This window comes from Chenopodium album, chromosome 5, assembly GCF_948465745.1.
Source record: "Chenopodium album chromosome 5, dcCheAlbu1.1, whole genome shotgun sequence".
NCBI classification, from domain to species: Eukaryota; Viridiplantae; Streptophyta; class Magnoliopsida; order Caryophyllales; family Amaranthaceae; genus Chenopodium; species Chenopodium album.
The window spans coordinates 3,179,212-3,203,053 of NC_137838.1; the positions used below are offsets into that span (position 1 = coordinate 3,179,212).

The window sequence follows — 23,842 nt, forward strand, 5'->3', positions numbered from 1 at the left end:
TTGAAAGTTGCAACTTGAAAGTTGCAACTTACAAGTAACAGAAACCGGAGATAGTATTAACCTTTATGGTTAGATTTATTTCATAACTATATGAATTCTACATTAGAGGCTATGCTCAGTTCAACTTATCTAAGCAAACGACCCTAGCTACACCACAGGCCGGTTTTTTTTTTTTTTTTTTTTTAATGCATGGGCTTACGGCAAGGCACACAACATACTCCCATGAGTCCCATCATTTATTGACAAGAAACTCAAATATAGCTGATAAAGTCATAAAACAAATTCAGCCTAGTTACGTACTTACGTTACTACGTTTAGTACGTTACATAGGACGTCAGATATACTGGTATAATTCACTGAAATAAAAAAAAAAAAATACAGGCGATTGTTTTTAGTATTATTATTATCCGATTATTGAATTCTTCGTAAATTAATTGGCTCGGTGAATCAGATTGAAGACAGAATATGTAGTTGTTTAGGGGGAAAAGGGCCATTTGTGTTGTTTGGTGGCGATCTCACTGCCATGTAACAGGTTTGATTTCTTCATTTTATATGCATTAATTTATGCCAAATTTCCATTTTTTAGGTAATTGGGTATTTGATTTACGTTTAAATATTGTTAATTGTATAATTAATTGCTTGATGAGTTGAATTTGATGCCAATTTAGCTATAAACCCTAAAAGTTCAATAGTGTTGTTGTAGTTGGGTACCTTGATTTTGTTCAGGTTATTTTTGTGATGTTTGTGCAATTTCGCATATGTTCATTTGTGATTTGTGATGAATATATATGATGTTGCCAAGAAAGCAAAATCAAAACCCTAATTTGCTTTTAGAGTGAAATTCAAATGGTGGGGAAAGTTTGAGAATGGGTAGTATGAAGAATTGAAGAGACTAGAAGTGTGTTGTTACGATTTTTAGAGGCTGTGATCGTCCGATTTTGGTATAGGATAAATGAAGATAATGATAGCGGAAAAGGAATGGATTATAAACTATACAGTCTAGCAATTAATATAAAATCAATTAATGGAGCAATTCTTTTCTGTATATATAAGAACAAAAAATGAAATAAAAAAAATGAAGATAACAATAGAGATGGGATATCGATATTGATCTTGAAAATGATGCTGGTACTATCATGCTTTGAAGGGGTCATGTGAGTCATGGTGTTTCTCCTATCCATCTAATCTATGAAGATATCAAGCAAGCTAGATAGTACTTCTTTCGATTTCGTTAATTTGTCACATTTTAGAAAAGCATTTCATATAGTCTATTGCTAGGTGGGATATCAATATTGATCTTGAAAGAGTTTGTATAGGTACCTTTGCTTTCTGCAAAGTTTAACAATTTTAGCGGAGCTGAGATTGAATTAATCTAATGATAAGTCAAGTCCACTCTATCTTTCCCTTAGAAAAGAATTAAAAATTGGAAGTTGGCACATAGGAAACTGGATATATTATGCATGGTGGTCGTCTAATTAGGCTAACTTATCGTTGAATAAATACTTCCTCTGTTTTTATAATTGCACCATTTGCCATTTCATGCTTGCCAATGTAACAAAAGAGGTTGTGTGAATAATGTAAATTTACAAATGGTGCAATTAATAAAATACGGAGGAGGTATGTATACATTAAAGTCAGTAGTACAAACAACTAGATCATGGAGGATAGGAGGGTGGTCTATTTATTATTCTTGCTGTCCCATTTTAGTTGTCAAAGATTTTAATGTGAGATATCCCTCCCAAAATAGTGGTTATAACTTCAATATTTCGTAAGAAACTACCAAAACATTAATGTATATATAAACTTAATTTTTATTGGTAAAAAATAATTTAAAAGATGGGAGCAATGGAGCATTACAAATATTGATGTACTCTTATTTTGATGAGCATCCTCAGCATTTCTACTTGCTAACACTCAAAAGATATAATCAAAAATCAAAATGTGGTTTTTTGGAACAAATAATTCATCTGGATTTTCAGGGTCTTCAACAGCAGAAGAAGTTACACATGGAATTGATGGTACCGGCCTTACTGCCATTGTTACAGGTCCATTTTTTAATTCATGCTTTGACAGATTAATTTGCCCGCATTTGATACAAACTAATCAATATGATATAACTATGACTTGTATCGTTGTACGTATGAAGGAGCATCAAGTGGCCTTGGTGCTGAAACAACGCGAGTTCTTGCTTTACGTGGTGTTCATGTTATTATGGCGATTAGGAATATTGCTAATGGAAGAGAAATCAGGGCAAAAATACTTAATGAAGTTCCGAGTGCTAAAATTGATATAATGGAGTTAGATTTGAGCTCAATGGCATCTGTTAGAACATTCGCATCAGATTACAAGTCTACTACTCTTCCCCTGAACCTTCTAATGTAAGAACTTTGATTTGCTGTGATTAAACATACACCTATGGTTTGTTAAAAGAAACTACTGCAGTATTGATTTTTTGGTTATTTCTTAGAAACAATGCAGGAGTGTGTGCTCCCCCTTTTACTCTCTCTGAAGACAACATAGAGCTGCAATTCGCGACAAATTACTTGGGTAAGTGGGTAAGTAGTGTTAATCTTTGAGCTATCAGTCGTTTAGTTTATAACAGGTTCTTATATTATAATAACCTTCCATTCTGCAGGTCATTTCCTTCTAACACATCTTTTGTTGGACACTATGAAAAATACTGCACTTGAAAGTGGTAAAGAGGGGAGGATTGTTAATGTTTCATCTGAAGCTCATCGATACACAATTCGTGGAGGAATTTCTTTTGATAGGCTAAACAATTCATCAGGGTATAGAAATACAGTAGTTTCTTATTACATACTCTTTCACTTGCTAAAAGTATTTGTTTTCGCGTTATTGGACATTATTATCAATTCGGATGTCTAGTTGCAACATCTCACACTGATGGAATTTAACCTTCATTGACCGCTCATTTGTATAAGCCTAATGGTTGTTAGTATGCACAGGTATTTCAGCCTTTTAGCATATTGCCAATCAAAACTTGCCAACAATTTGCATGCTAATGAGCTAGCAAGACGTTTCAAGGTAGTCTTTTCCTTGACAAAAACCATACATTATTCATACATTGGCCCCTTATAGGCAATTTTCTAATGTATTCGTTGTTATTTTAACTGTATTTTGTAATTTGATAAACAGAATGACAGGGTTCAGATAACTGCTAATTCTCTTCATCCTGGAGGAATCTATACAAATATTTTCCGCTATACAAGCTTTTTAGACAGTAAGTTTTTCTTTCCTTTAGTAGCGCTTAACTCGATCTTGTACATTCTACTTATAATGGTTTTTAAAATACATTGCTTGATTGAACAGGCATTTTTCGTATGCTTGGCGTGTTTATTTTCAAAGATGTACATCAAGTAAGTTACCTTATTAGCTTAAACCACAGACCAAGATCAGATCATGATCACCACACTTAGCTTACAAATATAAGCGCGATTGATTTAGCTCATATCGATCGTCTAATTAACGATGATCTAAAATTATTATAGGGAGCTGCAACAACATGTTATGTGGCTTTGAATCCAGAAGTGGAAGGCATAAGTGGTGAATATTTCAGCGACTGTAAAATAGCCAAGCCTTCAAAGTTATCTCAAGATATCACTTTGGCGCGGAAGTTGTGGGATTTTACCATGGATGTGATCAAATAATGTGTTATGGAACACCCAACTTAATTAAACAGTTGAATTGTGGTTCAAGCCTCAAAGTATAAGGTTTTTATTTTAATTAGAGGCTAAGCCGATCTAGCACTTTTGATTTATAAAATATGCAAATTAATTAATTAAGTGGCAAAATTGTAAACCAATCTGAAAAATTACATAATAGTCAATTAGTCCTAATTTGGTAGAAAAATCAATAATTGTGAGTACATTTTTAATGAAAACATTTGGACTTGTATTTATATAAATATATAATTGTGGAGTACATTTTTTTTTTTTTTTACTTATTTGCCCTCATTAATGTTATCATGGTGGATAAGAATATGGCAGCCGGAACAAAGGTTAGGACTAAAATACTCGAAGAAACTCCGAGTGCTAAGGTTGATATTGTGGAGTTGGATTTGAGCTCAATGGCATCTATTAGAACATTTGCATCAGAATTCAAGTCCCTTAATCAACCCTAAATTTGAGTGGGGAGAGAGAAAAGAAGTGAGAAAACAAGGGTCTGTTAAGAAAAATTAATATATTAATGTATATCAAAGAGTAAGAGGCCTTCTAAAATTCACTATCCATAAAAAAAGAGGAACACTAGGAGATAGAGTCTTTAGAGGAAAAGAAAATGAGAAGGGAGGAGGAGAAGAGGGGGTATAGCAAGTAATACAATAATTTGTAAAACTTGCAAGATCGTAAAAGATATGAGAAGGGGGGAATGGGAGGAGTAGTAAAATTTGCAAAATCATAAAAGTCAAATGAGAACTTTGTGGATGATTTTCTTTGTTGAAACATACCCTTAATAAGACATAAAACTTGTGAAAAAAAAAAGAAAAAAAAAAAAAAAAAAAAAAAAAAAAAAAAAAAAAAACATAATATTTTTTAAGACACATGGATTGTAAAGAACTTAAAAGAGATATCTGGTAGATAGCAGTGAGTTTTAGTGTAGGGGGAGGAAAGGATAGTGGTACACTGAGAGAGGGAGCAAGTAGGTAGAGACTAACTAAAAAAAACCTCAAATATAAGTAAGGTAAAATAGATAGAGACTGAAAAAATAAGGGCATGAAAAGATTACTAGACAAATTGATAGTTAGAAGAGGCCTTCAAAAATTCACAATTCATAAAAATTAGTAACAAAAGGAGAATGTTCAAAAATTCACAATTTGTAAAGTTGGGACAGCCATCAGTTAATCAATAGTTTAGACTTTAGACCGCTTGATGAAGAATGTTCATAGTTGGGAGTTGGGACTGATAACGTCAGTGTTCCCTTTAAATTTTTCTTACGAAAATAAAAATATAATGTAAAAAACGTTGGCTATACAAAATTTAAACTATAAACCATTTAATAGCGATGTGTGGCGGTTATGGTGGCATAATGGTAATGTGGGCCATATAAATGCAATTGTTGTAGGTAGAGCTAGGCCGTGCCGGCCCGCGGGCGGCACGAGCCCGACACGAGATTGGCCCAGCACGGCACGAGTCCACCATCGGCACGTTGACTGAGCAGTGGGCCATGGATCATGCCGTGGACATGATTTTGAAAAATCGGCACCAGCACGACACGAACCGGCGGGTGGCACGGTAGTTTGGCCCGCCAGCACGACATGTTATTAGGCACGGCCCGACACGAGATTGGCCCGGCACGGCACGAGCCCGCCAGCGGCACGGTGACCGAGCAATGGGGCATGGGCCGTGCTGTGAACACAATTTTGAAAATTCAGCACGAGCACAGTACGAACCGGCTTGCGGCACAGTAGTTTGGCCCGCGAGCACAACACGCTAGGCACGGCCTAGCACGGGCCGGACACGAGATTGGCCCGGCACGGCACGAGTCCGCTAGCGGCACGGTGACCGAACAATGGGGCCATGGGACGTGTCGTGAACACGATTTCAAAATTTTGGCACGAGCACGGCACAAACCGGCTGGCAGCACGGTAGTTTGGCCCGCCAGCAGGCTCGCTAGACACGACCCAACACGACCATAAAAATAACATAAATAATAATAAAGTACTATAATAAGTAGTAATAAAAAGAACAATAATAATAATAAAACATAAATATAAATTAATAAAAAAAATTAAATAGATATCCATTTTAAAAGTTGTTAAAAAATATATATTGATTTTTTTAAAAAAAAATTAAAAATATTATGGGCGAACCAGTGCCCGGCACAACACGACACGCCATGCACGTGGGTCGTGTCGTGGGCTGGGGTGTGCCAAATGGTGCCCCGGCGCGAGCCACCACCAGGCATGGCCCGCGGCGGCCTGACACGGCACGACACGAGCCACCACCAAGCATGGCCATGGCCTGCGGTAGCATGCTGCCCACCTCTAGTTGTAAGTTGATGGTTTATGTAAGATGTGGTTGGTGTATGTGGATCTAAGAGAGAGTTATATGAGATAGATCAGATACTCCGTAGTGAGAGAGAGAAAAGAATGTAGGATGGGGATCGAGTCGGGTTTGACCTGCAAATTTACGGGTTAAATTGGATTTTGGGTCAAAATTTTTTTGTTCTAAACCCACAAAATGGGTTAAGTTTGGATCGATCAAATCGGCAAAAAAGTTAAGGAAAATGTTGTACGTAGGTACATATAAGCATTAAATTCACATTTGAAAATAATAAAAATTGAGTAATCATAAATATATAAACACTAATTACACTGATTTACGCGTGTGTTTTGTTATGAATTCCTAATTTTATACAATTCCAAAAATGTGTTTAATGCTTACATATAGCCCTTAGGGCTACATATACCATTACCCAAAAATTAATAGATCTATGAATATTCAATTTAGCTTATAAAACAAAAAAAAAATGCAAATAACTCTCAGACTCTTAATACAAAGGCTCTTTCTAACATTTATTGCTCACGTAATAAAGAGAAAGATACTTTAATTTAGGGACGGAGGGAGTAATAAATAAACATTAATTCCCAACTCACACCCACCCCGCCTCCCGCGCAGTCGCTTCACGAGTTGACGTCCCCAGACAAGTATGCCTCCCGAGTCCCGACTCTCTCTTCTCCTCCACCGCCATAACTTCCACCACCACCACCACCACTCTCCGCTACCACTTCTCTATACTGCTACGACGTCGTAGGGGTAAGGTTTTGCCTGTTGATCAAGATCTAATAGTGGGCAAATGGGGTAATATGAGTATTACGTAGTATGAGATAAAAATAACCACTAACCACCTCCTAATAAATTTGATGATGTCGAAGTCGAAGAAGACGTTAAAAAATAACCACTAACTTCATTATGATTTGACATTGTGTTTTAAGTCATTTGAATGACAGAGCAATTTGGTGAGCTGGCAAAAGTTACTGCTCTCTTTATTTTCAAAAACACCACTTGGTTGACATTTCTGTTGATGGCTCTATATAAACGAGGCTCAATCTTTATTGGTTATCACAAATATTGATCTATTCTTCTTTTCAAGAGTATTTCTACTTGCTAACATTTAAAATATACAATCAATAATCAAAATGTGGTTTTTTGGAAGAAAAAATTCGTCTGGATTTTCTGGGTGGTCTACAGCAGAAGATGTTACTCATGGAATTCATGGTACCGGCCTCACTGCCATTGTCACAGGTCCTTGTTAATACTATTAATACTACTTGAATTGTACTCTGTAGTTATTTAATTTACCATTTTTGTTCCTTTGTGTTTTTTCCTATCTATGTTGGACCCTCGACACTCAGACATGAGTATGATACTTAGACATTTCCAGTGGCGGATCTTGGGCCAAAAAGTTAGTGGGAGATCCTTCAACCTTTTGCATAAAAATAACAATATTTAACCATTATACCACAACATTTTATTTGTAATTATTAGACATCATATTACTTATAATCAATAAGTCAAATATACTTAAGGGGGGGCGATCCCTTACCCGCCCTAACCAAGATCCGTCCCTGGACACTTAACTTTTAATTCAAAATCAAGGAATTTTTTTTTCACAAAATAGCTAAGTCGGACGCTTGGACATATAACTGTGTCAGACACGGGTATTCAAGTCCATGTAACATAGCTCGTAATAAAGATAATGGATCAGACTTATGATATTTCTTTTGCTTTCTTTGCTATTTGGCTAATATTACCCTAACGGCCTAACATAAGGTGCTTGATTATGGAAATGATGCTTTCATGTTGTTTTTAAATAGCTTTTAATTGTGCGAAATAATTAAGATGGTAAAATAATGTGCAATAATAACTTTGTAGTATTGATTTGTTAAACAAAGGATGTTTCACATTTATCGATTGATCCACGATCTGCAGGAGCATCGAGTGGCATTGGTGCTGAAACATCACGAGTTCTTGCTTTACGCGGTGTTCATGTTATCATGTTAGATAAGAACCTGGCTACTGGAACAAAGGTTAGGACTAAAATACTCGAAGAAACTCCGAGTGCTAAGGTTGATATTGTGGAGTTGGATTTGAGCTCAATGGCATCTATTAGAAAATTTGCATCAGAATTTAAGTCTCTTAATCAACCCTTGAACATTCTCATGTAAGAAAACCATCTAATTAATCATCCATCTTTAATTTTTCTTGAGTCTTACTATAAATTCTTAATTACATAGTAACAATAAATTTTCCCCTTTTGTTACTTAGAAACAATGCAGGAGTGTTAGGCTGCCCTTTTACTCTCTCCCAAGACAACATAGAACTGCAATTCGCGGTAAACTACTTGGGTGAGCAATCTAGCTAAATAGAAAGGAGGTAGAGATTAATTAAGACATTAAGTATGGGATTTTTTGTTTTTGGTTTTTGCCATTTTGATTCTAATGGAGATTTAAAAGTTTAAAACATATATATAGGGATGTTCGGTGCAGGTGCATCCATCGTTTTCCCGTTAGATATATAAGATATCGGAAAATATATGAATCTTAATACCATATACAAAAGAATATTCACAAGATAAAGTCTATTTACATAAAAGAATCAAAGAAATTGTGATCTATAGGCTAATTACGTACACCTCAGCTTCCATGATTTTATTTATGGTTAACATTGTTTCTTGCATTGCCTTATTATTATCCACAAACTTTTTTAAAAAAAAAAATCAGGTGTACAATACATTCATAATAAAGATAGCTTAAAGTGAATAAAAGTTGCCTCTGAAATGAAAAAAAATAATTATTAGTGATTGAATGTAATTAAATTACCTTTGTAAAATTTTTCTTGTTGTCTATTTATATAAAAATTGTATTATGTTTAAAGTTACCCCAGAAAAAAAGGCAAAAAGTTATCCTAAAATTAGCTAAAAGTTACCCTTATACCGCTCGATTTACACTAATATTAGTGTAAACCGGGTGTATACAAAAGTTTTTAATTATTATCTGTAGGTCATTTTCTGCTGACACATCTGCTGTTGGACACAATGAAAAACACTGTACTTGAAAGTGGTAAAGAGGGGAGGATTGTTAATATTGCATCAGAAGGCCATCGATTCACATATCGTGAAGGAATCCTTTTTGATGAACTCAACAATCCATTAAGGTAAATTTAACATTAGTACATTCTTCAAGACATACACATGTGCATAATTAAGAGTTGTAACTTTAAATTGATTGCACTCATCCACTTATGCAGGTACTCCAGATTTGCTGCATATTGTCAATCAAAACTTGCTATTATCTTGCATACCAGAGAGCTAGCAAAACAACTTAAGGTAACACATACGAAGTCGATTAATTTCGTAAGAAAATGACATTAGCCCCTCTGATCCTGTACTGCTCTGCAGCTCTCAGAATACAACTTTGATTATTCTGATGAAAATCCCTTTGTTGATCAGGATGATGGGGTTGATATAACAGTTAATGCAGTTCATCCTGGATATGTTTATACAAATATATCAAAAAGCAGATTATTAGATGGTATACTTCACTTTTCTTTTTTTTTTTGCAAATTGTTGTATATCTAATATCTTGCCTTAGCCTACTCTTATATATGTGTGTGACATTTTTTTTGGGACGGAGTTGTGGTTTAATTATGCATTGCTTGGATGCGGCAGTTATTAACACGCTTTGGGGACCTATTATTAATAGTTTATTCATGAAAGATATTCCACAAGTAAGTGTCTTGAAACATACATACATGATCAAACTTTGCAATGTTTCATCCTTCGTCTCTTCTGGTGATAAACTCGTTCGTTGCAGGGGGCAGCGACGACATGCTATGTGGCCTTGCATCCACAAGTAAAAGGCATAAGTGGTGAATATTTCAATAATTGTGATTTAGCCAAGCCTTCTAAGCAAGCTCAGGATATCACCTTGGCTAGGAAGTTGTGGGAGTTCAGCATGGAATTGGTCAAATAATGTGGTGAATATAACTGTTAATTTGTTGGTTTTTGATGTTAAAATTTAGTGTAATGTAATATAACATTGAAACTCAATCATAAATATTATAGTTCTTTTCGTGTATTTGGCAGTACAAAATAATCCAAGTTAATGTCCTGTTTTGTAATATGGCACCCCTCCCCCCCCCCCCCCCCCCCTTTTAACTCCGTGTTATTATTATTCTTGTTTATAATCTTTATAATTTGAAGTAATCTTCAAATTTATTTACAATTATAGGAAGTAATAACAATAGCTGGTTCCTACAGGCGCCTGTACGGTGTAACGTACAGTCGTTTTGTAGAAAAGAACATGATATATAAAAGTAATGAACATATAGTTATAGTGAAAAGAACAAACTATTAAATGTAATGAACATATACCTAAAGTAAAAATAACATACTATTAAAATGTAATGAACATACACCTAGAGTGAAAAGAACATATTTGCACCAAAAAAATAAATAAAAAGAACACATGTTTATGTTCATTGATCAGTCGGTGTAATGTACTTTATTTGCAACATAATGATCATTGCTTAATGTGAAATGTTTATTAAATTTTGTCTTCAAATTAGGGTGGTTATATATAGATAAAGTTTATTACATAATATTATCATGTTCTTTATTACTATTGCAGATGTTCTTTAGATATGAAAAAAATATATAAAATTAGATGTTCGTTACAAAATAACTATATGTTCTTTACAAAATAATTGTATGCTCTTTACAAAATAGTTACATGTTATTTTTGCGTTTTTTGGCTGTACATGTACCAAGCAAGGTATAGCTGCCTGCACCTTAAAATTTTTAAAGTAATAATGTTATGATGGTTAGATGGAGTAATCAGTTTGATCGGCACATAGTTTTAAGATAATGTATTAGATGTAGTAAAATATTGTATAAGTGGGTTATGAGAATCAAAATATATTCTCCACAAAAAAAAAAAAAAAAAAAAAAAAAAAAAAAAAAAAAAAAAAAAAAACCCTTGTAGAAAAGAGATAGTGGAATAATAAAGTAAGGTATGTGAGGGGAAAAAAAATCAAATATAAGTGGAGACCGTGTAAAGAGAGAAATTTTAACCAAACATGCTTGATGGAGTTGGTGGGGAACTCACCTTGTCCCAAGTTTGAGCCCATCAACTACAGAAATGCTTGGGAGTAGGGGATTCCCTTACCTCCCCTCTCCCTCTCTAGGCCTCTACTCCCAAGCGACGACTTGCATGTATATAATTATATACACTTTGGTGCATGGTGCGGGTAAATTTTTGCTCACTTAATCTTTCAATTTAGTAAATCAAAAGATCAGATGAGACTCAAATCGAATTTAAATCATTTTTTTTTTTTTTTATTGACAGAAAATTTAAATCAAATTAATTGTATAGAACCTAACATAAACCACTAATTTTCCTACAATATGGTAATATGACTATAACCACCCAAAAAAAAAACTAGTAAAGCATAAAACGACACGAGCACGATACACACGCCATAAACCATAGTCGACGTAACAAAAACATGAATACTTTATTGAATAATTGACATCACATGATATTACTGGATAAAACAAATTCAGCCTAGTATGTTTGGTATCAATGAATCAATGATTTACCCTTTTTGGTAATCCTAAAATAAATTAACTGGGAAAAGAAACAAACAAACAAACAAAAAAAAAATCGATCTTTTAGGTAAGATTAGCCGATTATTGAGCTGTTCGTAAATTGATTGGCTCATTGATTGAAGAGAGAAAATGTGGTTCTTTGGGGGAAAAGGGGCATCTGGGTTTTCTAGTTCATCAACTGCTGAACAAGTTACCAATGGAATTGATGGTACCGATCTCACTGCCATTGTTACAGGTTTGTTTTCTTTATTTTATATGCATTTTCAAGCTTTTATTTTGGCCAATTTTCAATTTTTTGGTAAATGGGTGTATGATTTTTGTTATGATTTTGTTAATTGTAGTTGATTGTTTGATGGGTTCAATTTGATGCCAAATTTAGCTACAAACCCTAAGTTGTATAGTTCATTAGTGCAATATTCATGTGTTTGTTATAGTTGGGTTCCTTGATTTGATTCAGGTTGTTTTTGTGATGTTTGTGCAATACTGCAATTGTGCATATGTTCTTTTGTGATCAATATGTATATGTTGCCAAAAAAAAAAAAAAAAAAAAAAAAAAGAAGCAAAATAAAAAACCCCAGTTTGCTTTAGTGTGAAATTCAAGTGGATGTGGAAAGTTTGAGAATGGGTAGTATGAAGAAGCTAGAAGTGTGTTGGTACAATTTTTAGAGGTTGTGATTGTCCGGTTTTGGAACCGTCGTGTGGAATGTTGTTGGATTTGTTTCGATGCAAAATATCAACTTTACATTTGTTGATATTTTAAGGGTAAAAGGTGTGTCATGGAGATCATGAGTGTTAACTTGTTTCAGGGATAGAGGGAAACCAGGGAGTGATGTGGAAGTTGTTGTTGATGATGTATGTCTATCAAAGCTAGCCTACAGTTTACTGGAAGTCTGGCTGCTTGTTTTTATGAAGAAAGTTAGATTCTCATGGTTAATCAAATGGAAGTGAGTCACAGCAGAATGGTTCATCTCACATTGTCTTGCCGGTGTATGTTGGCTTTGCACTTAGATTTTTTTAGCTTCTCTACTTTCAGCTGATAAATTTGAGTAAAAGGTTAATTCATGACCAATGTTGGATCCACCAAGGTAATATTTGGTTCGCTAAGTGATATGGGTTCAGATGGTTCTAAGAAAACTTTTAACTTTCCATTGTCTTGCTGCTGCTTAGAATAAAGCGGATGCTACTGGTACAGTGGCACCTTGGAACTGTGAAACTTTTAACTATGACTAAACCCTTATTTGCTGGAGATTGGTTTATGGATTATGGTGCCAGATGTTTAAATGAAAACTAGAATTAAGGTCCATTCCAGAGACATTTCTTTTTCTTTTTACTCAATATTTTATGGTGAACAGTGTTTTTTTTTTCTGGATGCAAATTTATGTAGCTAAAGCAAATTCATGTCTCCTGTACAAATATTTACTTGGCTCAACTATTGAATAGGAGCGTCAAGTGGGATTGGTGCCGAAACCTCACGTGTACTTGCTTTACGCGGTGTACATGTTATCATGGGTGTTAGGAATATGGATGCAGGCAAAGAGGTCAAGGATAGAATAGTTCAGGAAATCCCCAATGCTAAAGTTGATACTATGGAGTTGGATTTGAGCTCAATGGCATCTGTAAGGAAATTTGCATCAGATTATAAATCCTCAAAGCGGCCACTTAACCTTTTAATGTAAGAAACTCCTTTATAATTGTGGTTTTTTTGTTTCTGAGCTTTCAACTTTCACATTTCTTTAATTTTTAGCTATCATCCTTGTATTCCTCTCCCCCTATATGAGCATGCTGGCACTGCCTGAGTGCCTGGTAGACTTGGTAGTGGCGTGCCATTTATTAATTACTTGGTTCATACATATGCGCTGTGTTTCAACCTTTTTTTGAGTATACTCTTAACCTGCCTTCATCATTTTAAGTAACAATGCAGGAATAATGGCCACCCCTTTCATGCTCTCTAAAGACAACATAGAGCTTCAGTTTGCAACAAACCACTTAGGTAAGTTGGTGTAATAAGTGTGACGGTAGTATTTTGTCATTGGTATACATCAATGGGTTTATCTTGTTCAAAGTATCCAGAATTTATCTTTCCTGTTGCTGTTATCTTATGTGGGCAGAGTATCATCTATGCCTTCCTGATTAAGTTTAATCTTCAAAATTTGCTGTTACTGATGTCAATCAGATTTTGATGAGAGATTATATAATAGCATGAATTTTTGGATTCATTTTTCTGACCTTAAAAATCATCCACTGAACATTTTCTTACCTCTTTTTACAGGTCATTTTCTTCTGACACATCTTCTGTTGGACACCATGAAGAAAGCAGCTCAGGATAGTGGTAAGGAAGGAAGGATCGTTAATGTCTCATCAGAGGCTCACCGTTTTCCATATTCCGAAGGAATTCGTTTTGACAAACTTAATGATCCATCAGGGTAATATGTTAATTCCTGACTATTGTTTGTCAACCCTCTGGGTATATTTTGTCGACATAGGGTCTGGATTCTGGAAGCCTGGGCGGTCCAAATGTATGGAGCCTTACGCTTCTCATCCAACCCTTCTGTTGTCTTATCCTTGATACCAGGAAATTTGTGTTGCTCAGATAATTATATGTAAAGTTCACCACCCCCCCCCCCCCCCCCCCCCCCTAATTCCGTGGTGATATACTAATATGTTACATAGTTGATTCTTCATGACACTCCATAGTATTTTCATGAACTGTACAGGTACGGCAGTTGGCGTGCTTATGGTCAATCAAAGCTTGCTAACATTCTGCATGCTAATGAGCTTGCAAAACGTTTAAAGGTACTCTTCTTTGACCTCTACCTCAGAATACAGTTGTTCAATAGTTAATATCTTCCTTCTTTCAGTCACTATCTCATCTTATTCTTCTTAATTGAGAGTGGAGGAGAGAGGGGCTATGGATTTTTTGATGTATTGATCTTGTCAAACTATTTTAAGTTAGAACTAAGTTTTGGTTGCCTTAGAGATGTTCCGGATGTAAGTTAAATAGATTTGCTATTAATTTGTTGTTATGAAGTTATCTAAGGTGATAATGCATTTGTTGATCAGGATGAAGGGGCCAATATAACTGCAAACTCTCTTCATCCCGGGGCAATTTCTACAAATCTTTTCCGCCATAACAGCTGGATGAACGGTACTCTGCTTAGGGGTAGTTCTTGCTGATTTTACACGTGTTACTCAAATCTATGTCATATAAAGAGGATTCATCGTTCTTTTTTAAAGTTGATCTGATTTTATGGTGATTCAATGTGGCAGGTATTACTAGTACGGTTGGCAAGTATGTCTTGAAAAATGTTCCACAGGTAGGTTTCAGGATGACCAAATGCTCTGTAGAATTGTAGCCTCTACTTGTTTTATCTGAAACTAGAGGATATATAGTCTGATTGTAATTAGAAACATCATGTTCCTGTCGATTAAACAGTTATTCTGAAAATGTTTTTCTAATCTAGAGCTTATAATTTCAGGGAGCTGCTACAACTTGTTATGTTGCTATGCATCCACAGGTCAAGGGCGTAAGTGGTGAATATTTCAGTGACTGCAACATAGCCAAGACTACTTCACAAGCTAAAGATGCTACCTTGGCCCAAAAACTTTGGGACTTTAGCATGAAATTGATCAATGTTTAATGATATTTCTGAAGTACACTCAATGTATGATTCAATTATAACGAACAGAAAAGAAAGAAAAGTGTAGGCTCATTCTTGGAGCTTAAAGAACTGGTTGATTTGTAATGTACAGTTTGCAGTGCTTTGAATCCTTTGATGCTGATTAAAGATTGTACCTGCAATGAGATTTATAAACAGAAATATTCAAATATATGGTGTGATTTCTTGTTTGAAGATAGTTACTGAAAAGATAAAACATGAGATACTGATGTTGGCTACATACTTAATTTTACTGAAAAATTATAAGCTTAACTTGAAGAGTTGAACCCAGAACCCCTTATAAGGTTACCCATATTCGACCTTTTCAATCCTATGGTGTTCATCATTTTACTCGTAAACTAAAAGTTTACCATAGGTCATTTGTTCGTTTTTTAATGATTATTTTAATATTTTTCAAACTATTATTTCTAGCCTAGCAAAAGTCTATTTATATTTTATGGTAGTGATCATACTGACCAATTCTCATTAAAATATAAAATTTGAAAAAATTGACCAATTTACATCATAATTGTCAATAAAATGATGAATATTGGCCGAGTAATCCCTATAAAACTATAACACTAACGAAGTAACCCTTATGTTGTTATTTTGTTAGCCACATACTTCCTTCGTTTCTATTTAGTTGACGCGTTTGATTTTAATCACGTATATTAAGGAGAGGAGAGAGAGGGGGAGAATATGAAAAGACAATTGGGGTAGCTTGTAAATGCAAGGTAAAAATTTTACCCTAAAAGGAAACGTATTAACTAAAAAAAACTTCCTAAAAAGGAATAAGTGTCCACTAAAAAGAAACGGAGATAATATATGAATTTATGTAACTTAAAAATGTCAAATAAATATGGGTTACTTATTATAGTCAATATACTGATAAGCTATCAAAAGAGAAATTATGGGGAGCCCAAGACGCTCCTAAGTTCAAGTTTATTTTTTGTTATCTATTTTAATATTATAGTCAAAGAAAATAATTAGCTTGATAAAAATGATAATTATCTATTTATACTAGGTTGAATCCGAATATGATCTGACTTGAAAATGACTCGACTTGATTATACCCTGCAAATTATTGACTTGAACATAACCCGACTTGACTCGAGAATGACCCGACTTGGAAATGACCCAACCTGATTATAACCCGCAAATTATTGACTTGAACCGAACCCGACTCAAACCCGAGAATGAACCGACCTGATTCTAACCGCAAATTATTGACTTGAACCGAACCCGACTCAAACCCGAGAATGAACCGACCTGATTCTAACCGCAAATTATTGACTTGAACCGAACCCGACTCAAAACCGAGAATTACCCTAACCCGTTTTAACCCGTGAAAACCCGAATTAAAATGACCTATTGTTCACCCGACTCGAATGTAACCCGACATGTTATTAACCTGACCTAAACCCGGTAAGAAATAGGACACGACGTGACCCGACTCAAGCATGACCCAACCCAAACTCGACCTGCATAGGTTATGGAATTAAACCGACCCGACCTGAGTTGACCCAACCCACTCTTATCGACCCAAACCCGACCCGTTTACCCGAATTGACAGCTTTACTTGAAACCTCCAAAATTTCTCAAAAAGCGTGAATTAGCCTTCAATTTTGGAATTTTTTTGACTTTTTTTCACCCGAAAATAAAAAATTGCCGAAATGTTTACCATGGTCTCAAATACCCTCCGAGAGTCTAATTGGGTGGGTGGAACCATCCAATTTGCCTTTAAATGACCAATTTACCGGTTTACAACTTGCACCGATTAAATTAACTCAAGCCCACTACGAACATTTATGACAACATATAATGATTATATATGGTTCCAAACGACATTATATGACCCCGAGATGTATCCCCTTAAATCTCAAAACTTTTCGACACCGGGCCTCGAAACATCCCAAATTTCTCAAAAAACGTGGATATTAGCCTTCAATTTTGGAATTTTTTTACCTTTTTTCGCCCGAAAATAAAAATAGCCGAAATGTTTACCAAGGTCCCTTATACCCACCGGGGGTCCAATTGGATGGGTGGAACCAACCAATTTGCCTTTAAATGGCCAATTTACTGATTTTCAACTTGCACCGGTTTCATTAACTCAAGCCTACCACAAACATTTATGACAACATATAATGATCATTCATGGTTCCAAATGGCATTATATGACCCCGAGATGTATCCCCTAAAATCTCATTTCTTTTCGACACCTGCCCCGGAACCCTCGAAATTTCTCAAAATGCATGGATATAGCCTTCAATTTTGGAATTTTTTACTTTTTTTTCGCCCACAAATAAAAATTGCCGAAATGTTTACCATGATCCTTAATACTATGTGGGAGACCAATTGGGTGGGTGGAACCATCCTATTTGCCTTTAAACGACCAATTTACCTATTTACAACTTGCACCAATTTAATTAACTCAAGCCTACTACGAACATTTATGACAACATATAATGATCATATATATATGGTTCCAAACGGTATTATATGACCCCGAGATGTATCCCTTAAAATCTCAAAAAATTTCGACACCAGGCCTCGAAACATCCCAAATTTCTCAAAAAGCTTTCAATTTTGGAATTTTTTTACTTTTTTCGCCCGAAAATTAAAATTGCCAAAATGTTTACCATGGTCCCTAATACCCGCCGCGAGTTCAGTTGGGTGGGCGGAACCATCCAATTTGCCTTTAAACGACCAAATTACCGGTTTACAACTTGCACCAATTTCATTAACTCAAGCCTACCACGAACATTTATATCAACAAATAATGATCATATATGGTTCCAAACGGCATTATATGACCCCGAGATGTATCCCTTAGAATTTTAAGACTTTTCGACACCGAGCCCTGAAACTTCCAAAATTTCTCAAAAAGTGTGGATAGCCTTCAATTTTGGAATCTTTTTGACCTTTTTTTGCCCGGAAATAATAATTGCCAAAATGTTTACCATGGTCCCTAATATCCTCCGGGAGTACAATTGGGTTGGTGGAACCATCCAATTTGCATTTAAACAACCAATTTAATTACCGATTTACAACTTGCACAGATTTCATTAATTTTAATCAGGCCTACTACGAACATTTATGACAACATATAATGATCATATATGGTTCCAAACGAAATTATGACCCCGAGATGTATCCCATAAAATATTAATACTTTTCTATACCGGGCCCCGAAACCTCCAAAATTTCTCAAAAAGCGTGGAATGCCTTCAGTTTTGGATTTTTTTGACTTTTTTTGCCCGGAAATAGAAGTTGCCGAAATGTTTACCATGGTCCCTAATACCCTCCGGGAGTCCAATTGTGTGTGTGGAACCATTCAATTTGCTTTTAAACGGCCAATTTACTAGTTTACAACTTGCACCGATTTACCGGTTTACAACGGCAATTTAATTAACTTGCATCGACCTGACTTGAACCGAAATTGACCTAAACCCATTTTAACCCGTCAAAAACCAAATTTAAACCGACTTGCTGTTAACCTGACCTAAATTCAACCCGACCAGTTCCTAACCCGACCCAATTTAACCCAACATGTTACAAACCCAACCCGAAATCAACCCGACTTGTTATTGACCTGACCCAAATTAAAACCGACTTGTTATTGACCTGACCCGAATTTTACCATACCTATTACTTACCTAACCCAAAAATTCAACCCGATTGGTTACTAATCCGACTCGAAATTAACACGACCTAAATTCGACCCAAATTGTTCCTGGCCTGATTTTAAATCACCTTAAATGCAATTTAGACCACCTTATTATTGTTGATCAAAGCATGCATTTTGTCTTGGGAGACCAAGTCGGTCCATGCAAGCAAAAGAAAGGAGCATGATCCTCAAATTTAAGAGTTAAATATAGTATATATTTGTTGTGTGGTCAAAGGAGATAATTATCTTCCTAAATTATAGACTATCCCTAGTATATTGCCATATACTTGTATATTATAGTCAAAGGAAATAATTAGCTTGATCAAAATGATAATTATCTATTTATAGTTAGTTGAACCCGAATATGACCTGACATGGAAATGACCCGACCTAATTGTACCTTGCAAATTATTGACTTGAACATAACCCGACTTGAATCTGAGAATGACCGACTTGGAAATGACCCAACCTGATTATAACCCACAAATTATTGACTTGAACCGAACCCGACTCAAACCCGAGAATGACCTGACCTGATTCTAACCCGCAAATTATTGACTTGAATCGAACCCGAGAATTATCCTAGCCCGTTTTAACCCGTGAGAATTCGAATTAAACCCGACCTGTTGTTCACCTGATCCGAATGTAACTCGACCTGTTATTAACCTTACCTAAACCCGATCCAAACCCGATAAGGAGTATGACCCGACGTGACCCGACTCAAGCATGACCTAACCCAAACCCGACCCGTATAGGTTATCAAATTAATTTGAATTGACCCGATCCGAGTTGACCCAACCCACTCTTACCCAACCCAAACCCGACCCGTTTATCCGAATTGATAGCTCTTGAAATAATTAGATTAAAATGCCTCAAAAAAAAAAAAAAAAATTAGATTAAAATATAGGGAAAAAAAAAAATTTACTCCGTACTTTTCATTCATCTCTGGTTCCCGCAACATCTTTAATCCATATTCTCCACGACTCCATCTAAACTCTATCGGTCAATGCTCAAAGATCAACGGAGAGAGAAAGAAGAGAAGAATGTGGTTGTTTAGCCGAAAAGGGTCGTCTGGATTCTCAGGATATTCGACAGCTGAGGAAGTTACTCAGGAAATCATTGGCAACGGTCTTACCGCCATTGTCACAGGTTCATCATTTTCCCCTTCTTCAATTCTGTTCTTGATTATAAAGTTCAAGCAAAACCCCAGTTATTTAATTGGATTTTCTGAAATATAGAAAGATTTCAGAGTATTTTGAGCTTCATCTTCAATTTTATAATACTGGATTTTTTATGGGTTTATTCAATTGTTGATGAATATTACTTGCTCCTCTTTTTATTTAATCGCATTGTTTGTTTTGGTATTATGAACTGGTTGAACTAAACCAATTTATTTATTTTGGTGCAAATAGTGTTTTACATAAACCAATTTGTTAGAAATTTCCAAGGAATTCATAATATGCAACAATGTGATGAATTTGTATGGCAAAAAGAAGCATATGTAAGGCAATTATGAACGAAGTTATATAATTTAGCTTGAAATTAGAGTCTTTTGTATTTCCTTTGTCAATTTCTGATGTATGTGGATTATGGAGGAAACTCTCATCATTAAGAGTCAAATCAACAAACATCAGGGTATGTCAGTTTGTTATTCGCGGTACCATATGCCCATAAGCCTCTAATCGCTTGCTGTATAGGCTGTCTGTCCTTCGTAGTGGATACAGGACAGGAATCTTGTTAGTCTGTAGAATTTGGAATTTATAGCCCCTCGTTCTCAAATGATGTCATATGTAAAACATCAATTGCTGATTTGCTTTTGCTATGGTGAATTTGTTTTAAAATTTTGTAATGTTTATGAGCAGGTGGTCTTAAATTTTTGTTATGTTTATAGTATCCCTTTTCAAAATTTTGTTTTCCAGGAGCAACAAGTGGTATTGGAGCTGAAACTGCCCGTGTGCTTGCATTGCGTGGTGTTCATGTTATAATGGCAGTAAGGAATATGGCTGCGGCTAGGGACGTGAAAGAAGTAATGGAAAGAGATATCCCATCTGCGAAAATTGATGCTATGGAACTGGACCTCAGCTCTATGGCTTCTGTTAGAAAATTTGCTTCAGAGTTTAACTCTTCAGGTCTTCCACTTAATCTGCTTATGTAAGTCCAACTGATGATATGGCTGAAAGGATAGTGTGATAAGTCGGGCCTTTTTCTCCTTTTAGATTACCATTAAAACTTTGAAATTGAGACACTGACTAGGAGTAGGCTTTAAAGCATGCTTGACTTATTTATTCCTCTACCTTACCCTTGTTTATTCGGCATTGATTCAGCCTAACCTACTTGTATACCAGTGTATAGCTAGAAGAAATAATCTAGATGTGTTCATTGCCAAAAATAATAGAAACCCTTAGATGAAATGATGCTTTCATATCAGAGATATCCTTCTAGGTGGGTCAGTTGAATTTTGGAGTCTGTTTAAATGCAAATATAATACAGATACAGAACTGACAACAGTGTAGGATCTACCTTATCTGCATGCAAATAGATAAGGCACAAGGATCCACAACCATCTTACTGGTGCATCATGAATTTGTCTTGGCCTCATTGCACTTTCCATCATGAATAAGAGTTTTCACAATGCAGAATAGATATGTTTAATGTTTCCCTTATATATTGGTTCTTGTTTTCTATTTGGACTAACACTCACAGATAATCAGTCTTCCTTTACTTTTTTATTTTTAATCTTTCCTTTTCCTGTCTTCAAGTAACAATGCAGGCATAATGGCTACCCCTTTCATGCTTTCCAAGGACGGGATTGAGTTACAATTTGCCACCAACCATTTAGGTAAGGCAACATATCCATTAATGATAGTTGGCTTGGATTGGGTAAATTTTGATTATTTTGATCTTGACAGACTGCTTATAACTATAGATTCTTGAAATGTCAATCACAGATTGGAAAATTATCACTATCTTTCTGGTTTTTAAATAATTTTTTCTATTGAACATACATGTATATTACTATCTTAGCACATTTGACTCTTGAATATTATTGATCTTCTTCTCTTGGCCTGTCATTCAATAAGCTTACTTTCAGTCCTGGTAATATCTTCAATAGGTGTAATCTGTAATAAATCCATCTTGCAGGACACTTTCTTTTGACAAATTTATTGCTTGAGAGAATGAAAAGGACTGCACTAGATAGCAATAGAGAAGGAAGGATTATAAATGTGTCATCACGACGCCACCAGCTATTATATCCTGAAGGAATTCGTTTTGGCAAAATAAATGACCCCACAGGGTACATTTTGTCAGAATATGATTCAATTGTATTTGTAATAGGGGTTTTTTTTTTTAGATCTGATTTGATGAAGGCTTGGTGCACATTTTTACGATTCATTCAAACACACATTTTGTCAGAATATGATTCAATTGTATTTGTAATACGTCTATACTAGCATATTAGATTTACCGAAAACTAACTACTCCGTAGTAACCTAAAATATCATTATGCCCCATTTCTCATTGTGAAATTTCTCTGTGGTCATTCACAGGTATCACAGCTTACCTGCCTATGGTCAGTCAAAGCTTGCAAATGTTTTGCATGCTAATGAACTTGCTAGGCGTTTAAAGGTGCGTACTTGTAGCTGCAGATAAACACGTAAGATATACTATCACAAAAAGAGATCTTATAATTACAGCCTCTTGAATACATTATCAAATATGGTCATTTATCTATTATAATCTAGCCATTTCTTAGGGGTTTTTGGTTCCCCTTGACATAGCATGTCTTGGGTAATTTTTTTACACCTTTGAGCTATATTGATACAATGTTGTCAAGATGTGAGCTCTCCAATACTATAATAAAAGGAATTGTCAGAGTGAGATGATTGTAATAATGTCATTTGAAGTCTTTCATGTGACACTACTTTGTTGTGCAGGAAGATGGGGTGGAGATAACAGCCAATTCAGTTCACCCAGGAGTTGTTGACACTGATATTTTTCGCCATCACAGCCTTTTTAGAGGTAACAGATTTTGCTCCATTGGTGATCTGTTGATTGAAACTTGGTAATTCACTAGCTCAAAATTTTCTTAGTATTCAATATTCATCGAGGCCATATTAGAGAAATCGTATCTCCGTGAATATGGTGTTAGGGGTCATACTCCTATTGCCTTTTTATCCCTTCTGTGTTTTCCCCAAATTCTGTTATTCTTGTGGTATGATCCAAACTCTTTTGAATTCTTGAATCCTACAGTGCAAGATCATCATTTGATGTATTTATACCTTTTTCCTTCTCTATCTGTGCAGGTCTAGTTAATCTCGTTGGCCAATTAATTGTCAAAAGTGTACAACAGGTAAATGCTGAATTTTCACATTCCTTCTGTACAGGAACAGCTAGTTAGCAAATTGTTTTGTAGTTGGCAAGGAAGCATACACATGTATCAGTTGGATTCATTTCGCAGGGTGCAGCAACAACATGCTATGTAGCATTACACCCCAACGTGAAAGGGGTTTGTGGAAAATATTTTGGTGATTGTGATATATCCAAAGCAAGTTCACAGAGTAACGATGCTGATCTAGCAAGGAAATTGTGGGATTTCAGCACAGATCTTGTCAATTGAATTACCTTGTATAGAAAGTACTAATTGAAAGTGGTAACTAGGTGTTTTAAAGGAGAGGTGTATCTCATAATGACTTTTTTTTTCTTGTGTACCTTTAATAGATTTTGTCATAGCTTGCAAGGGTAGTATACAATACATCATACTCTTATATACTTAAGCAGGTAGTTTGGGTTAGACATTTTACAAGTTCAATATCAAAAGTAATCAACAGTAGTCTTTGCAACCAAATCAACTTTGTTTACACTAATACCTGGTGTGGTGGAAATTGTCGGG

At 35.4% G+C, this 23,842-nt stretch overlaps 4 protein-coding genes across 9 annotated transcripts; all 4 read left to right on the forward strand.

Moving 5' to 3' along the window:
* Positions 1 to 264: 264 nt before the first annotated feature.
* Positions 265 to 4,037, forward strand: LOC145630072 (short-chain dehydrogenase TIC 32, chloroplastic-like). 2 transcript variants are annotated; one of them, XM_081682314.1, is made up of 9 exons: positions 265 to 532; positions 1,980 to 2,045; positions 2,147 to 2,378; positions 2,468 to 2,547; positions 2,636 to 2,789; positions 2,967 to 3,045; positions 3,157 to 3,241; positions 3,331 to 3,377; positions 3,510 to 4,035. In XM_081682314.1, exons 3-9 carry the CDS (start codon positions 2,212 to 2,214, stop codon positions 3,666 to 3,668), a joined length of 771 nt encoding a protein of 256 aa, XP_081538440.1. In that variant the 5' UTR covers positions 265 to 532; positions 1,980 to 2,045; positions 2,147 to 2,211; the 3' UTR covers positions 3,669 to 4,035. The 2 variants fall into 2 exon arrangements, with proteins under 2 accessions (XP_081538440.1, XP_081538439.1); XM_081682313.1 differs by lacking the exon at positions 265 to 532 and having other exon boundaries at positions 1,398 to 2,045; positions 3,510 to 4,037.
* Positions 4,038 to 7,088: 3,051 nt separating this feature from the next.
* On the forward strand, positions 7,089 to 10,134 carry LOC145631524 (short-chain dehydrogenase TIC 32, chloroplastic-like). 3 transcript variants are annotated; one of them, XM_081683625.1, is made up of 8 exons: positions 7,089 to 7,262; positions 7,950 to 8,181; positions 8,286 to 8,365; positions 9,020 to 9,173; positions 9,267 to 9,345; positions 9,469 to 9,550; positions 9,688 to 9,746; positions 9,833 to 10,134. In XM_081683625.1, the coding sequence occupies exons 1-8, from the start codon at positions 7,157 to 7,159 to the stop codon at positions 9,989 to 9,991; spliced, it is 951 nt and encodes a 316-aa protein (XP_081539751.1). In that variant the 5' UTR covers positions 7,089 to 7,156; the 3' UTR covers positions 9,992 to 10,134. The 3 variants fall into 3 exon arrangements, with proteins under 3 accessions (XP_081539751.1, XP_081539752.1, XP_081539753.1); XM_081683626.1 differs by having other exon boundaries at positions 7,089 to 7,235; XM_081683627.1 differs by lacking the exon at positions 8,286 to 8,365 and having other exon boundaries at positions 9,078 to 9,173.
* Positions 10,135 to 11,603: 1,469 nt separating this feature from the next.
* Positions 11,604 to 15,479, forward strand: LOC145631525 (short-chain dehydrogenase TIC 32, chloroplastic-like). 2 transcript variants are annotated; one of them, XM_081683629.1, is made up of 8 exons: positions 11,604 to 11,863; positions 13,069 to 13,300; positions 13,539 to 13,618; positions 13,898 to 14,051; positions 14,343 to 14,421; positions 14,689 to 14,773; positions 14,896 to 14,942; positions 15,105 to 15,479. In XM_081683629.1, the coding sequence occupies exons 1-8, from the start codon at positions 11,758 to 11,760 to the stop codon at positions 15,264 to 15,266; spliced, it is 945 nt and encodes a 314-aa protein (XP_081539755.1). In that variant the 5' UTR covers positions 11,604 to 11,757; the 3' UTR covers positions 15,267 to 15,479. The 2 variants fall into 2 exon arrangements, with proteins under 2 accessions (XP_081539755.1, XP_081539754.1); XM_081683628.1 differs by having other exon boundaries at positions 11,606 to 11,863; positions 14,689 to 14,788.
* Positions 15,480 to 19,957: 4,478 nt separating this feature from the next.
* LOC145631528 (short-chain dehydrogenase TIC 32, chloroplastic-like) lies at positions 19,958 to 23,702 on the forward strand. Of its 2 annotated transcripts, XM_081683631.1 has the most exons (8): positions 19,958 to 20,100; positions 20,871 to 21,102; positions 21,711 to 21,790; positions 22,093 to 22,246; positions 22,500 to 22,578; positions 22,887 to 22,971; positions 23,256 to 23,302; positions 23,411 to 23,702. In XM_081683631.1, exons 1-8 carry the CDS (start codon positions 19,995 to 19,997, stop codon positions 23,567 to 23,569), a joined length of 942 nt encoding a protein of 313 aa, XP_081539757.1. In that variant the 5' UTR covers positions 19,958 to 19,994; the 3' UTR covers positions 23,570 to 23,702. The 2 variants fall into 2 exon arrangements, with proteins under 2 accessions (XP_081539757.1, XP_081539758.1); XM_081683632.1 differs by lacking the exon at positions 23,256 to 23,302 and having other exon boundaries at positions 23,337 to 23,552.
* The last annotated feature ends 140 nt before the right edge of the window (positions 23,703 to 23,842 follow it).

What these genes read in the sequence shown, in the direction of transcription:
- LOC145630072 (XM_081682313.1), top strand. Translation starts at nt 1,940, where the DNA reads ATGTGGTTTTTTGGAACAAATAATTCATCTGGATTTTCAGGGTCTTCA. An exon ending in CTTCCCCTGAACCTTCTAAT is followed by an intron (nt 2,379 to 2,467) that starts GTAAGAACTTTG and finishes GTTATTTCTTAG; the next exon opens with AAACAATGCAGGAGTGTGTG. An exon ending in AGGCTAAACAATTCATCAGG is followed by an intron (nt 2,790 to 2,966) that starts GTATAGAAATAC and finishes TAGTATGCACAG; the next exon opens with GTATTTCAGCCTTTTAGCAT.
- LOC145631524 (XM_081683625.1), top strand. Translation starts at nt 7,157, where the DNA reads ATGTGGTTTTTTGGAAGAAAAAATTCGTCTGGATTTTCTGGGTGGTCT. An exon ending in CCTCACTGCCATTGTCACAG is followed by an intron (nt 7,263 to 7,949) that starts GTCCTTGTTAAT and finishes CACGATCTGCAG; the next exon opens with GAGCATCGAGTGGCATTGGT. An exon ending in CAACCCTTGAACATTCTCAT is followed by an intron (nt 8,182 to 8,285) that starts GTAAGAAAACCA and finishes TTTGTTACTTAG; the next exon opens with AAACAATGCAGGAGTGTTAG.
- LOC145631525 (XM_081683628.1), top strand. Translation starts at nt 11,758, where the DNA reads ATGTGGTTCTTTGGGGGAAAAGGGGCATCTGGGTTTTCTAGTTCATCA. An exon ending in CGGCCACTTAACCTTTTAAT is followed by an intron (nt 13,301 to 13,538) that starts GTAAGAAACTCC and finishes CATCATTTTAAG; the next exon opens with TAACAATGCAGGAATAATGG. An exon ending in GTTTGCAACAAACCACTTAG is followed by an intron (nt 13,619 to 13,897) that starts GTAAGTTGGTGT and finishes CTCTTTTTACAG; the next exon opens with GTCATTTTCTTCTGACACAT.
- LOC145631528 (XM_081683631.1), top strand. Translation starts at nt 19,995, where the DNA reads ATGTGGTTGTTTAGCCGAAAAGGGTCGTCTGGATTCTCAGGATATTCG. An exon ending in TCTTACCGCCATTGTCACAG is followed by an intron (nt 20,101 to 20,870) that starts GTTCATCATTTT and finishes TTTGTTTTCCAG; the next exon opens with GAGCAACAAGTGGTATTGGA. An exon ending in AAAATAAATGACCCCACAGG is followed by an intron (nt 22,247 to 22,499) that starts GTACATTTTGTC and finishes GGTCATTCACAG; the next exon opens with GTATCACAGCTTACCTGCCT.